At 34.6% G+C, this 15,830-nt stretch overlaps 2 protein-coding genes across 2 annotated transcripts; one reads left to right on the top strand and one right to left on the bottom strand.

The window, feature by feature from the left end:
• On the top strand, nt 1-7,710 carry LOC112506820 (E3 ubiquitin-protein ligase RFI2). Its single transcript, XM_025111103.1, has 6 exons — nt 1-271; nt 1,199-1,371; nt 1,439-1,494; nt 6,210-6,235; nt 6,314-6,662; nt 7,072-7,710. The coding sequence occupies exons 1-6, from the start codon at nt 100-102 to the stop codon at nt 7,382-7,384; spliced, it is 1,089 nt and encodes a 362-aa protein (XP_024966871.1). The 5' UTR covers nt 1-99; the 3' UTR covers nt 7,385-7,710.
• A 3,907-nt stretch (nt 7,711-11,617) lies between these two features.
• On the bottom strand, nt 11,618-12,991 carry LOC112507201 (phytochrome A-associated F-box protein). The gene has a single exon (XM_025111656.1). The coding sequence runs from the start codon at nt 12,873-12,875 to the stop codon at nt 11,847-11,849; it is 1,029 nt and encodes a 342-aa protein (XP_024967424.1). The 5' UTR covers nt 12,876-12,991; the 3' UTR covers nt 11,618-11,846.
• Between the last annotated feature and the right edge of the window lie 2,839 nt (nt 12,992-15,830).

The following is a 15,830-nucleotide window of genomic DNA, read 5'->3' as shown; positions in this document are numbered from 1 at the left end:
CTCTCAATCTCGTCTCAGATAAATCTCCTTATCTAATCGATATTTTCTGCTGATTCGATTCAATGTAAGGATTTTGATTTCATCAACGGAAAAGTTGTGATGAAATCAATGGTTGCTTCAAAAAATACCTATGCCGATGTCGTCGATAATTTGTCGTCGCCGGCGTTAGGTTGCTCATCATCGGTTCCTTGCTCGATTTGTTTCGATTTAGTCATCGATGACGGAGAGAGGTCTACAGCGAAGCTTCATTGCGGCCACAAATTTCATCTCGGTGAGAACACTTTCGGTTTTTTGTTATTTTGATTCGTTTCGTGAATCGATCATTTGCACAGTTGAAAACTCAATGTTTTCTGTTCGTTGTTCTTAATTTTTTGCTAGAACTAGTATTCCAGTGATCAGTTGCTTTATATTTGTGTTAATGGCAAGGTTATAAGAATCGATAGTTGTTTCCGAACTCTGTGACTGAACCTTTTTGGAGACTCCATGTGTAGTCACGTAATGTATGGATGCATGTCTGCGATGTCGTTTTTTCACTTTGAGAATTGAACTTCTTTTTAATGAATTTCAAGTTGGAAGATGGACTCAAACAGTTAAGGATACTATAGAAGTGTTTGGTTGATGCATTGGTAATTATAGAGATATTTTACCAGCAAGTTACTCTGAGTACTTAGTGTGACAATTTTGGAAAAACCAAGATAGAATTAGAGGAAGTAGGCTTACTTTCCTGTTTGAGATGAAGGATGAAGATTGCTGGTAGCATACATTGCCAGAATTATATAGCATCCGTGAATAATGACCACAAGCTAACCCATATATATGCATTTGGATGGAAAATGACAACACAAGGTTTAAAAAAAAATAAGAGAAATTAAAGCAACAGGAAATTGATTTAAAGCAAACTAACTAAGAGTTGAAGTGATCTGTATTACTTGCATAATATGAAGGTTCTTGATTGAGGTAGGACCACAATTGGCTAGTTTAAGAATCTAACATGCTTTACAGAACTTTCAGCTAGCTTCGATCAGTATAAAAGATTGGTTGCTAGTTTCATTCTACTGTATCTCGTAAGCTCACTGTAGTTCATCAGCAACTGTAAGTAATTAATATTTACTGAAACTGGAATGGTGGGATAATAAAGTATGTTTTGCATAATTGTCTTAGTATAGCTTGGATGATATAACCTGCTTGTGATATACAGATTGCATCGGATCGGCTTTCAATAGTAAGGGAACTATGCAATGTCCTAATTGTCGCAAGGTTGAGAGTGGCAGATGGCTGTTTGCAGATGGTTCTGCACATGCAGTTTTTGAGACTGGTGCACAAGCCCGGGTGCCTAACGAGGGCCCACATGATTTGAGCTATTCCAGAATGGTAAGCACTTCACATACTCTTATATCATCTGATAACTGTTTCTTATGAGTTCTAAACCTTCTTTCAGCCATTTGGATTTCAGTGGTGTCCATTCAGTGGATTTACCGTTCATTCATCAATTGAGTAAGCCGAGCCTTCTCTTTAAATATATGAGCTGAATCCTGACCTTGGGATTCAGTTATTTGTTCACGTTTGCGTACCAGCAACTTCCTAAATTTTTAATTCTGTCATTTATATTGGCTATCTATTAGTTTAGATATGTAGGGGAATTCCTCCTTTCCGAAGACCATTATCACTGCGTTTTGTAATTCTGCACTTAACCAAGAAGCTTTTCATATCTTCACTTTTGTCTTCCTTTTTAGGTGGGGGCATTGTGGGAGGGACGGAGATTGTAGTCATTAACCTTAAATTACACTTAATTACATCTAGCCAAGATATAATAACTGAATTCCAAAGCAGATATTTATCAGAAGACTGTGAATACATGCACAAATAGAGAAGCAGCTGATTTGGTGCGGATGTTTTTAACTATTCTTGTTTTACACTCGTATTGGAGTAATTAAAGTTGAAACAAAGAATAATATAAGAAAACATTTAGATTTTATACCCTAATTTGGCACTTGATACTTGTGTTGACAAGGCTGTTGCGCCTCCCAATCACGTGAGATTTATATACATGGGAAAACTATCTGCTGATTACAATCTGCGAAAAGTTTAATAGTAAATCTTCTAACTTAGAAGAGATATAAGATTGTTTGCCCCAACAGAGATTTCCAATGAAAAACATACTTTATTATCCCACCAATTCAACTTTAAAGCAAACAATTAGAACATGTTCCAAGCACATGCTCATTCAATAGGGAAAGGCGAACCAATACCAATTTACACGGAAAAGAAAGGCATGGTTGTAACTGATTAACAGGCCAGATCTACGTTCAAGCGCATTTTTTGTTGGATCAAAAAAGTTCCATATTATTAATCTAAGAGTTGCAACCCGTTCTGGTACGGCTGGCATTTTGGGTGATTGGGTCATAAGAGAAGCTAATATCGGGGTCTTATAAGCCGACTGGCTTAGTTTCTTTCATCTTATGTGTGAAATTTACCATCCAAACTAGTTTAAAAGAAACAGAGTTTGTGTTCTAGTTGTCCATTTTCTTGCTTGAGGAAAGGAATCAGTAGGGTTTTTTTCTCTATGGTTACTGAAAATCTAAAGCATGACATGCTTTATTCCTTAAATATGCTGTCAAAATCTAGATGTTGGGTTTTTTGTTGCAAAAGAAAACTATTGATTTCAACTTCAACTTGAAGGAAAAATACGGAACAGTTGTGGTTAGATCCTTGCATCAAATAACCTACACGTCACTTGATTGCGGATCTTCAACCAACCATTAAAACAAAACATGTATTCTACTTTCTATTCCGAAAATCAAACTCACAACAATCAGGCTGGGTTGCAAAAGCGCATGATTGAACCTCCCAACGATATTGTGCTGCATTGCAGAAACCCAGTTCTACCACTCAATGTTGCTTCTTCATCGTTCTTCTGGATTCATAATTTAGTTAAAATCTCCCATTACATATAAAGGGCCTTGCCACATTTTTTACAGCTCCTCCCAAAATGTTTCTTTGTGATGCAAAATTTAGTTAACTATCACCATCTCCTTTACCTCATTCAACGCACGCCCCACAACTGCCACCAGTGATGAGAACCACATTGAGACTTCACAATGTAAAAGATTCTTGTTTTCATGCTGTAACCAGCCCTCCTGATCTACCTTGAGATGGTATTACGATCCCCTTTACTCCTGATGATTTCCAGATGCAACTAAGTACTGCTTGTTTTACCAATTCCACTCGAGTTTCTTGGATCAAGACACTGTCAACTTGGTATCTACTAACCACCTTACCTATCATGGTCCTTTTTGTTGGTTGTTTATACTTTATATTTATATATACCCTTCACCAGATTACTAGAAGTCTTAGAAATGACTAGTGTTGTAGTGTTGCATCTATGAGCAACTAATTTGTCGTATGTAGTCCCAATCTAACTACACTTTTTGATGTTACAGCTTATATGTCACCACGAGTTCAAAATAAAAATACCAACTAGCAGAGAAAACTTTGCATGAAATTCCCTAAATGGCAAAAATGGAAAAAGCAGCCATTAGATATGGAAATCTTTACCATATGTAATACATAGGTTGGTCTTGAAAAGTTTTAATTATAACTTGAGGATTGCAACATAGCATTAAACCCTTTGCATGGTAAAAGATTTGTAGCCTTCAACTTCAATTTGGTGGGCGTGTTAGATTTTATTTAAATTAGGTTGTCTATTCGTTTTCTGTCTCAAGAGTTCGTAGTTTCTAGTTGTTTGTGGGTTAGTTTGTAACACCTTTTGGTCAATGATATAAGTAATCTAGTTCTATTTGCAAATGATGGATACATCGAAAGCACGGTACAGTGGTTATCAAATTCTCTTGATATGAAGACGTCCATAAACTTTGTACTCAATTTACACTATTCTTGCCATCCTTGAGCTAAAAATGGCAGTTATTTCTGATCCTTGACAGTTGACACCTTACTATGGTAATCTATTTGTTTTTTTTACAACATCAAGAATCTTCTTGAAGATCTATAGAAGTGGACTTTTGCATGATGTTTAAACTATTAGTAGTGTTTAGCATCACAGTTCCTACTTTGAGAAAAGACTGGTCAACCTGCTCCAAAAATTCAAAAACTTCAAAAAAAAAATGGAGGTTTGCTTCTATATATGAGATTTTGTTAGGACTTTGATTCTCTAGATAAAGCAAACCTTATAGGAAAATCTTCTTGTTGCTTAGTTTTTTTGGTCTCTTTTTCTTCTTCTATTGCAAGTGCAACTAAAGAGTTGAGTAGGTTGCTAAAAAATTCAGTATATAATGGGATTTAATTGTTGAATAATAAATTCACAACAACTAAATTATTGATGTAAAAGATAGATATTGAAATTTAGCAATCACCAATGACATGGAGATTTATTACGGTTTTGAAGAGGAGTTGTCTCCTACATCAACTCCAGAGGCACTTCTCCACAATACTATTCACAAGGTAAGGTAAATTAATGCCTCCAAACTCCAATAGTTTCTTCTCCCTTTAGTTACCAAATCATTTTTGGTGATGAATACTGAAGACAAAGGCTACCCAAGCACACAAGGATGTGAACATGAAATTTTTTTTTTTGACCGGCAAAGAAAAGCGAAATATTATAAAAAGACTAGCAAGGCGCTAGTGATGTGAACATGATTTAGCTATTAAAAACTTGCTAATGAGTTACCAAACCTTATTTTAACAAAAGATGAACCGAATAATTATAATTTATCTTCTCAAAAGGATATAACTACCTGAATTAGAGAGACTACACAAAATGTTGCTAAGATGGTATATTTTTCAACTCAAAGAATCTTTGCTTAAAATTGTTGATTTAGCATTCAATACATGGTTCTTGAAAACTATTAGTTTTCTGCTTGCCGATGAAGAATGGACGCCCATTTGGCCTAAGGATGTGTGTTGACTTTTGGGGCCATCTACTGTTTTAAAACACGTGTCAAAAACTTGGACATACGAGAGAAGCTAGGGAGGACATCCATTTTGCCATCTAGTTGATGTATTTGGCAGTCTGTTCAGTTAACTGCAAAATTCTAGAAATTCCAGGAAAAAAAATCTTTATGAAGGCTTAATCCTTTTTTCATCCAAGAGAGAAACCCTTTTCGAGTGTGAGATAATGGAACACTATTAATAAGGTTAAAACTTTGTCTTCAATGTTCATTGAGAGGCCTGAACTTCAATTGTCTTTCATGTTAAGGCTTTTAGATGTCTTAACTTCAATACTCCCTCAAGTTCAGCTCTGAACATTTGTGCATATGATGAATTTAAACATATTTGTATCTGTTTTTGGGTCCAATTATAAACATTTTCAATATTAGCCGGTTATACATGTTTTAAACTTTAGCTCAATCATACATGTTTTAGGCTTTTACTCTTTTAGCAATTTGACAATTTCGATTTCGGCTTTTGAAGAGTGTTAGAACTTACAAGAATTATTTCATTAAAGTCAATGACATACATGTTTGTTGTTTTAGTTTGTAAAACTTTTAATAATAATATAGTATGAACTTTTATATTTTGTTTTATTTATTACATGTCCAGTGGATCCATAGTCTTGGTACATATGTAATAGAACCTCCAAGAAGATTGAAAGGACCCTCTTTAAACTTTGATAACGATTTCCATCTTTTCCCATTGTTTGAGACAGGGGCTGACCCACATGGAAAGATACGGTGGCATGGGCCACCTCTTCATGGTTCTGCCATGGGGGAAAAATTACGTTTCTAAAGGGTTCCACCGTATTGTTTTGTTGGGTGCCACAATATAGTTTTTGAAACTGAAATGTTAAGACGAGATTTTAATGGCTAAGATGGTAAATGCTCCTGCCTTTTTACAAAATTTGTTGTTTTAGCTTAAATTCTGGTGGCTTTTTATATACCTCTTGTGTTTTTAAGGATATATGTAGACCGGACTCGAACATGGGGAGTGGGGTCTTTCTATGTAAGGACAAGGAACCAACCAACAAATCTATTACTAATATTGCGAAAAAAAGTTAGATATGTTTTATAGTCAAATTGTGCCTCTGGTAAGGACAAGGAACCACCACTTGAAAAGTTTTCTGGGTTCGTCTCTGGTTTGAGAAATGCTTGTTAATCATAGAAATTGACCGAAGAATAATCAAGTTATAGAATTGTTTCTGTAATGAATCATGATTGTGCAGTCTTTGACCTCTCCACACTTGTAAACGTTTTCAGGGAAGCCGAGCCTTCATTGGATACATGTAAGTTCAGCATTCTCATAAGCTCTCCATCCCTGCTCAAAGTTTTTGAAACCATCTGAAGTAAAGTTGTCTATGCAGTTACCAACTTCCAGGGAAACCATGCCATGATTACTGAACATACAACCCCACCATCTTTGGCTCACTCCTATATCTCATTTTTCCAACCCAATGAGCATGTTGGCAATTCCAACTTCCATCGTCCATTGAATGCCATATCTGCCCCTCGTAATGATCTTCATGCTGCTAACTTCCAACACCCAAGTTGGGGTTGGAATTGTCATTACCTTCCTTACAATGCGGACAGAGATTATATAGACCATGGTGATCTGGCTCCAGTTCATCCTGCCACAATGAGATCTGCTCGGGCGCCGGCTGATGCTGTTGCAAGATCCTTCTCTCTTCTTCATCCGTCACACTATACCCAACAGTAAGTTTCCCCTCTAACTAACACGATCAAAGGCTAGTTTGTCTGTGTACATCTTTAGAACTTGAGTACTTAATATGCATCATTAGGAGGGTCTTCCAATGTGAGATATGGAACAATTATACATGTTTTAATAACTGTCTGGTAGGCTGTTTTAGGGGCTTACCCTTCAATAAGCCACTACCAGACAGTCATTAAGCAACTAACAAACAGACCCTCAGTATGATATATTACATGAACTTTTATATTTGTTTCTATTTATCACTTGTCTGTTCTATCTATAATCTTGGTATGGTTGTAACAGAGCCTCCAAAAAGATTAGAATGCTCCTGTTCGTTAGTGAGTAGTTTTGTCATTCCTACTTCAAACATTGTTTATGCTTCTTTATGTCTTGTGTGTGTTTTCTGAATAGGCCTGTTTCCCGTAGTGGCGGGAGTTCAGTTGCTAGTTCACAATCTCGTGAAAGAATCCAGATTCTTCACACTAGCTATCATCTGGAACAACCAAGTGATACTTCAAACATGCTCTCATCCACAAACGGTTTTAGGAGATTTAGTGGTGCAAGGAGTTTGCCTATGGTATTACCAGCAGTCCGAATTCGACATGATCATCGTGGTAGCCATGGGTTCTACGTACGGGAGGCAGAAAGTTCTTATAATTACGCACATGAAAGAGATCACTCGTCACATTTTCCCGTCATACGGGAATCATTCCACCATCACTAGAGGCCCTGATCCCAGCAACCGGACTCACCGGTCTTAGAAAGGTCAGTTTCACCTGTTAATAGTTTTCCATAACTTTACAGACTAGACGATTACATATCTTTTGAGAATTTATAATGTAAAGAAGAGAGATTCCAATTATATCGATTCCGGCATTGCCCTTGATGCTCCAAGAACATGGGTAATGCCTAGGAGTGTAAACGAGCCGAGTCGAGTAGATTCAAGTAGCAGGTTATTCGAGCTCGACTCGTAAAAATGATATTTCAAAGTCGGATGACCATATGATTTTTCCTACACATACAATTATTAACCGAGGAGAAGTTTGTAAATTTGTGTTGTGGCCTTCCTTTTCATGTTTCTAACACCATACAGAATTATAATTTCCGAGGACATGACCTCTGATAGGACTCATAGGAATACTTGGAGACGGAGGACTAGGGTAGCAGACTGTATATGAGGAAGTCTAGGGGTGTTCGTCGGTTGTAATTTAATGGATTTAGGTCTACCCTATTCTATCTAATCATCCTTTGGATGTTGGATCTATTATCCGATCTAATCTAATTCATTGGATCGGATCAATTCCATCTATTGGATATTACTGTTGGTTATCCATTGGATTCATCAATATTTTGATCCAATTTTCAACCAATTATTCATATATTTCTTTAAGTCATTAAAAAACAATGCATACAAATATCAACTAAAAAACATTATCATAAAATGTTTATAATTATATATAGTTATTAATTTGATGGTCACCGGATTTGGATTAGTAAGGTTTTATTGGATGTTGGATTGCCATCCAAGAACCGATCGATCCAATTTGGATGTTGAAATTTTGGAGACGATTATATGATTGATTTGTTCTAATTGGATGAGTGACTTTATGCATATCCCTATGAGGAAGAGGAACCGTAGTTCACGTTGTTGGGCATAAGGGAGTTGGATAGGTTGAGAGGTGGAGTGGGTGTTGACAAGGAAATTGAACAAAATAGTCAATCTCCTCAAAAAATTCACTTTTTATCCACTTTTGGCATCGAATTCCCCTTTTAGCATAAGTTTACGCAAATGCATAAGGCATTTACGTCAACTCCGGCTAAAATAGGAATTTGATTGAAAAAATGGCTACAAAGTGAAGTTGGTTGGGAAGAACAACTTCCGAGGGTTGAGGGGTGGCAGTTTAGGCTAGAGATGTGTTTTTGGTCGTTCTCGATGTACCAACTTGTACTTGTTCTTCTTTTTTCTCTCGTACTGCTTCCAACACCATAATCCATATGTTAGTATTCATGCCTTCTACCTAATTGAGTCTTCACTTAAACAACCACTTCATTCTTTTGTGTTAAGATAGGGTCTGCTTACATCCTAACCTCTCCATACCCTTTTTTCGAATGGGAGTTACTAGGTTTGTTTGGTTAGTGTGGTTTACATAATTAACATTCAATTAAAGTAGAACCGACGTAGTGTTGGTGACTTGATCCAGTTACCTACGGTCAGCATTTGTATTTTGAGTGTTGCTATACACATCTATGTTTTAATTAATTTATGTAATTTATTAAAGTTTTAACGGGTAAGCACTTACCAATATCACTTACCTTACCGATTGAGGATTGAGAATCTTACCCGGTAAGAAACATAACAAGGACCAAAACAATATTACCCGGTAAGTGAGGGAAAAGACTCTTACTAGGTTTAAGATGTTTACTAACAATTCATTTTAATGGTCGATAATGTTACACGATAAGGTAGGTAAAGCTTATATTTCTTGTTGATAAGTGTTTTGATGTCGATGTAAGGAAATTAGTAAGCAGAGGTTTACCCATTTAAAATCATAAAAGTGAATTTCTTTTGGTGGTGGAGTCGTACTTTTAACTTTTAAGAGCAGGATTGGTGCTCCCTGGCCTAACCTCTGATGTGAATTACTGGTGAGATTGGGTAACACGTCACTTTACTTGAAAAAGAAAGGTGGAGCTGAAAAAGCGCATTATTGTGCCGATACCCAATCCCTTTCGGTCGTCGTCTTGTCTGTTGAAATTGTGTGGAAGATGATCTTTTTAGGTTGTTTGGAATTGATTATTTAAAGTGGTTATTAATTTATTTCGATATGATATCGGTAATAAAGAGTTTTTAGTGTTTGGATGGAGAAAAAAAATGTTTATATCGGTTTGACATCGGTAGTAAGGAGTTTTATATAAGCTACTTTTTTCTAACTTATTAACTTATTCCGGTGTGGTACCGGTAATAAGGAGTTTTTAGTGTTTAGATTAGAAAAGAAAAGGGTGTCTCGTATATTTTATCAACTTATCCGGTGTGGTACTGCCATAAGCTAATCCAAAACATTTTTTATAAAACTTCAATTTGCCACCGTATAAGTTGATAAACATTTTTATAAAAAAAACATAAGTTGTTCTAAATAAGCAAATCCCAAACACAAAATCATGATCTTATTTTCAATATTCGGTGGTGTGCTGTGATTTTTGGGAAATAGAGGAGATATCCGGCTTTATTTAAAAAAGATGAGATAGATGAATCGGATGTGATGCTTTGGACAACTAAATAAAGGATGTTCTATTATTGCTTACTAGTGAGAATTGTCGTCTTTACTTATTGTTAAAGATTCTTGATCTTCAAAATAATAAAGTAAAGTGTCATTTATCTGGTAAGATCTAACATTATCTTCTCGAGTCCTTTTTTATGAAGGAATGGGAGAAAGAGGGAAGGAAATGAGGGGGAAAGAAAAAATCTCGTCTTTTCAAGTTCGTTTAGGAGGGAAGGGAAAGGAAAAGAAAGAAAATGAAAGGAGTAAAAAGAATAATTTTTTTTATAAAATTAGGGAATGATTGGTTAAAGGTATTAAGCAGTAATCAATGAGAATAAAAAATACAAGACAAAGTGTGGTTTTCTATAATATATGAGTTCATTCCTCCAAAGCCCAAAATTTTATTCCAGGTTAAATTAGGGGGAATGAAAATTCATCATCATTTTCATTCCTGAACATTAGCCAAACAGAACCTTACATATCTACCCATTGAAGAATAAATAAGAGTATTTTAGTAAAAAGAAGATGAAAAGTTCCCTTCCGTCTTAAGAACACAAATAAGAAAATTGCTTTCTTCCTTTTCTATTCCTTTCTTTTCTTTTATTCTCGAAGATATTGTAATAAAGTAAGATTCTTTGGTAAAATTGTTGATAAAAAACCAACCATTTTTTGAGAAGGTAGGTAGGTAGGTCCGTATGTGTGTGTTACGGGATTAAGGATGTGACTTATTGTGGATGAACCTGGTCGTAAAAGGAAGCAAGTCAGTTCCGTAGCGTATGTCCTTTTTCTTCTCAATTATTTAATTGTATTTAAGGTGGTCCCTCAACATCAAAATTATATTACGACAACAACTAACTCCCGCACGCAAATGTAATATTTATATTCAACCTTCAAAACTTCAGCAACTTGAATTCGTTTGTTTTTATCGGATTCTAAACTGTAACAAAAACCTACCCATCCAATTTGAATGTGAAAGTTCTGTATCCAAATTACAATTGAATTTGATTGGTCGGTTCCAATTAGATCGGGTGAATGTATGTATTATATACTTAAGAAAAATGATCAACTGGTCGGTTTTTAACCGGTCTCGAGTAAATGGATGAGCCATCCATCATGCAAGATTGGAAGTCATGAAAAATGTTCGAACCTTATCATTCTATAATGATTTATATTCATTCTGCGATAAAAAGATCACAGATTCCTACCCAAATTATATAAAGCATTATTCCATATAAATCCTACAAATCCCTTAATTTAGAGGGATCTAGATTTGATATAGAATTGAATTCAATTCTTTATAATAACTTACAAAAACAAACTATAAAAATAATTAAATTATCTTTTTATTCATATATTATTATTAAAAAATTATTTTAAACATACTTTAAAGTATTTCAACTCAATAGGGACAGCTAGTCTTCCTTCCCGGTGCTTACGAACAAATCTCGTGAAATACCAACAAACTCTATTATGGGATTTTCAGTGAAATCCCGAGATTTTTCAAATCCAAAAATTCTTTTAAACCAAACATGGGAGTGGAATACCATACCATGTTCCTGTTTGTTAAACATAAAAGTCCTACTAAACGTGAAACGGTGATCGATGTTATGCTTTCTCCGGTGTACCAACCAAATGGAACCCTTAAGTAACCAAATATCATCAACTCCTACTATAAATGTTTCAGGCAGACAAGAACAAGATGATGAAAGGATCTAAGCATAGAAGTTATCCAAATCTTTAACAAATACACTTCTGATAACAAATCCCACATCCCATTCATGGTTAGTCTTGAAGGAATATAGCATATGGGTAACTCACAGAAGTAACTACTATCGAATCAAATCGAATCGAATACATATAAAACAGTCGATAATCGGAAATCAAGTGCAAGAAAACAATACCAGTTACCAAGAGATGATCACAAGTTCTTCAAGTGTACAATGGCCAATCGGTCCATGCTCCAGATACATGCCCATTTTCGCACACGTAGGCTCGAACAACCGGCTCCCCATCATCATGGAATCCATACGCAGGCCTCAAACAGAAAGCCGAATGCAATTCCCACACCTCATTGCTCGTACAAAATGCACAATTCAGATCAATTTTGCTTCGATTCCCATCGTTTATCGTCCTCCAAACCCTAGATTTCTTGAAGTTCTTGAAAACACCTCTAAACAGCATGTAATTCCTCTTCTCTTCTGTGTGCACACAACCAGGCCAATCACAAATGTATAAACAATCTCCTCTAAATCTACTTGCCAGCAACTTGTTTCCTTGTTCGCGGCTGAAATTCCAAGCTTCTGATGCTAAATGAGACGTTAAGGATCTACAGATCTTTCTTCTCTTACAAACAGCAAAATCACAAGCTGATTTAACAACAGCAGGGTCGGTTTTTGGATCTTCGTCACGCATCTCAGCTTGATCTTGAGATTTAGAAGGATTATTGTAAACAGTATCCAAGTAGAGATCGTCGTACAAAGACCAGGAACAATCAGATCCACGAACAGCAGCTTTAGCCTCTTTAATCTTATCATCAACAGTGGTAGAACAAGAAGGACTCGGTTGAGACTTACTAATTTGAAACAAATTAGGTTCGTAATAGTTTTCATCGGGGCCTAGATCACGTTCCAGACCGAAATCGGAATTCTCGAGGAGGACGCCGGAGTGGACGAGGCCAGGGCAGCAGACGGCGAGTTTGTGCAGCGACAACCAACCTCCTGGAGGAACAACTGTCGACATTATGGAGGCGTTCGGCGGGAGAAGATCGGAGACGACGGCAGGGATAGCTTGATGGCATTTCGTCTTGCAGCAAATCGTTCGAATCAGAAACGAAAATTTGGTGCAAACGCAGGCGAGACGAGACCAGTTTCGTGGATCGTCGACGAGCTTGAAGAAGATGTTAAGAACAACATCATCGGAGAGATATGAAAACACATTTTCAGCTTCAGTTTCAGACATTTTTGGAATCAAATCACATCGATATTCTTCTCGAATCAGAAGGTGGGTGAGGGTGGAATTCTAGGGTTAGAAATTTGATTGAAGAATCTCAGATTATCCGAATTAGGGATTGGATTGGATTGGATTGAATTCGACAGACGAGAGGGTTTGAAATTGAATAGTGGTTGTGGTGGGTGGTTTGCATCAAGCTTTTTGGAGGAAGTACAGCTCGACACCGACGTCTATACAACCCACCATCTAACCTTGACGGCGTTAACTTTAACGGTATCTACTACTTTTTTCTTTCTGAATCAACTTGGGTTCTCCTAAACTTTTCTATAAAAGGAAATAAAAGGAGAAAATAAAAAACGACATTTGTTTTTAGAAATTTATGTAAATAGTCAAGGTTGATACATGGATTTAATTTTTTTAGCTATTTTCTGATTCAAATTTATTTTTTATGTAACGTTTTTTACCTTAAACCAATCTTTACGTATATGGGTAAATTTTTTATATAGGGACGGATCCCGAAATTTTTTCAAACGGTAACAATATTTGATTATAGGGAAAAAAAATTCAAATGATAGTATCGTTTTACTATAAGAAACAAATAATATATAATTTTTTTTAAAACGGTGGCGCCATTTAACTAAGAAAATAACACTAACAGCATTCGAACTTGAGTTTGGGGTGGAATAAAAGTATTGCAAACCAATTCTATCAAATAAAACGTGTTTTCATTGTAGTTTCAAGATACATACGGTGACACACTACAGATTAACATGGTTGCACCTTTCACGAACCTAAATTTTTTTATCCTTCGATGGAGGAATAATATGATGGCTTGTGCCATTGTATGCACCACTATAGGCCCGTCCCTGCTTCTACGTATGGACCGCTTAAGAGTGATTTTGGGTAAGAAATTAACTAAAATTTATATTCATCTCCAACAGAATACTTAATTTTCATATTTTAAATATAAAAAATCTAAAATATAATTAGGATAATCATTAGTTATACCAGAATACTTAATTATTATTCTTATAAAAAATTATATTATTAAACCAAAAGTAAATTATTTTGTTATTAAATCTAAATTAATTTATAATAAAAATTTTGAATTAAAGAAACTACAGATAAAACGAGAGCTTTTATATTCTTTTCAAATCTTTATAATATCTCTAAATTTATATTTTATTCAAAAATATAAAAAAAATTATCGTTTTCTCAAAAACCACATAAAACCATTATATAATATCAACAAAGACAAAGAATAAAACAAACATTAAATCGTGATGTATCTCGCTGCATTAAGCAAAGAACCCTTCTAGTCCTTATTAAATATATTGAATATTTTAATAGTATAGTTAATGATAGTATTGATAAAATAGAGTAACAATTAAAGTTAGATTTTAATTTTCAAAGATTTCAACTTTCTATATTGTATTTTACGAAAATTATAGCATAATTATTAGAGATGTTGTCTTTCAAAAATAACTCTGTTAGAACATCTCCAACACATTCTAAAATGGATAAAAGGGTATTTTTGTTGCTCCAACAGTTATGTTATCCTCTATGCTAAAATAGAGAAAAAATGAGTGAAATCTCTAAAACTCTATAGAAGATAGAGAAAATAATATTTTAATTATATCCAACCAATTATATTTATTGAAGTAAAATGTGTCAGAGAGAAAAAAAATATTTTATTAAATATATTGAAAATTTTATTAATTTAATTAAAGTTAAAATTACTAAAATAAGGTAGCTATTAGAACTGAATGCAATTTTTTCTAGAGATTCTGACTTAGTTTATTGTTATTTATTATTTAAAAATTAAGTAATTAGTTTAATACCAATTACTATAAAACATTGTTAAAAAAACTATAGCTTTTAGCATTTAGCCAAACTTCTATCCTCCTAGATACCAACTTTCGAGTGATATCAATTATGAGGATAGTTGTTTGGGCAAGGTGAACCATCCAATATTCCAAGATCATATCATCAAATATTATTGTGATCCATCCATAATAGATTTTCTTCAAGAGAATGTACCACATTTTTAATACCAAACCATATCATAACATTCCTCTAAAATATCAAGGGGTATTTAATCTAGTGGTATCGTAATATTTGGCCTTCTAGAAGATCAGAACTTCAAACCTCACCAAAGGTAAAGAGAGTATGTGAATTTATTTGTTGTATTTATCGTATATAAATATTATATACTTCAAAATCTCTACCATATAAACAAGGGATGTTTGACTTGATGAAATGGTTTTGAAAAAATTGGATTTTGTAAAAAGATTTAGAGTTGAAGGGAAATTTCGATTTTGTGAAGAGATTTGGATTTAAAAGGGTTTGGAATCTTTGATGTGCAAGATTTGAAATGGAATTGAATTTATCAACTATAAAGACAAATGATAAATAATTAAAATTATATTTTTAATAATTGACTATTACGATTTTCGTCCCTATGGTTTATTAATAATTTCAATGTTCATCCCTAATTCCCTGTGGTTTAAAGATTGTGATTTTCGTCCAAATGGTTTGCAATTTATTACTATTTTTGTTCCTAGATTGATTTCTACCTTTAACACACAAGGGACAATTGTAAACCAGAGAGACCGACACAACAATAAATTTATAATCATAAGAATGAAAAATAGCAATGAATTACAAACCATAAGAACAAAAACCACACTTTCAAAACCATAGGAAAATCACAATTTTTAACAAAACACAATGACGAAAAACATGATTTGGTCTATTCTAAAACATCATTACATACAAGTCCTACAAAATCCCGTAAAATACCAACCATCCTCATGAGATTTTAAAATCCTACATTTATTGAATTTCAAATAAAACTTGTATTTCGAATCCAAGAAATCCTTCAAATCAAACATGGGATTGGAATGAGACTCAATTCCAAATCCCACCAAATCCACAGTCCAATCCTTCGAACCAAACAGGACC

Source organism: Cynara cardunculus, assembly GCF_001531365.2.
Source record: "Cynara cardunculus var. scolymus isolate 2C chromosome LG 2, CcrdV1, whole genome shotgun sequence".
In the NCBI taxonomy this organism is placed as follows: Eukaryota; Viridiplantae; Streptophyta; class Magnoliopsida; order Asterales; family Asteraceae; genus Cynara; species Cynara cardunculus.
The sequence above is the reverse complement of the archived record's forward strand: the minus strand, read 5'-3'. Positions and strand labels throughout refer to the sequence as shown.

What these genes read in the sequence shown, in the direction of transcription:
- LOC112506820 (XM_025111103.1), top strand. Translation starts at nt 100, where the DNA reads ATGAAATCAATGGTTGCTTCAAAAAATACCTATGCCGATGTCGTCGAT. An exon ending in ATTTGAGCTATTCCAGAATG is followed by an intron (nt 1,372 to 1,438) that starts GTAAGCACTTCA and finishes ACCTTCTTTCAG; the next exon opens with CCATTTGGATTTCAGTGGTG. An exon ending in CCGTCACACTATACCCAACA is followed by an intron (nt 6,663 to 7,071) that starts GTAAGTTTCCCC and finishes TTTTCTGAATAG; the next exon opens with GCCTGTTTCCCGTAGTGGCG.
- LOC112507201 (XM_025111656.1), bottom strand. Translation starts at nt 12,875, where the DNA reads ATGTCTGAAACTGAAGCTGAAAATGTGTTTTCATATCTCTCCGATGAT.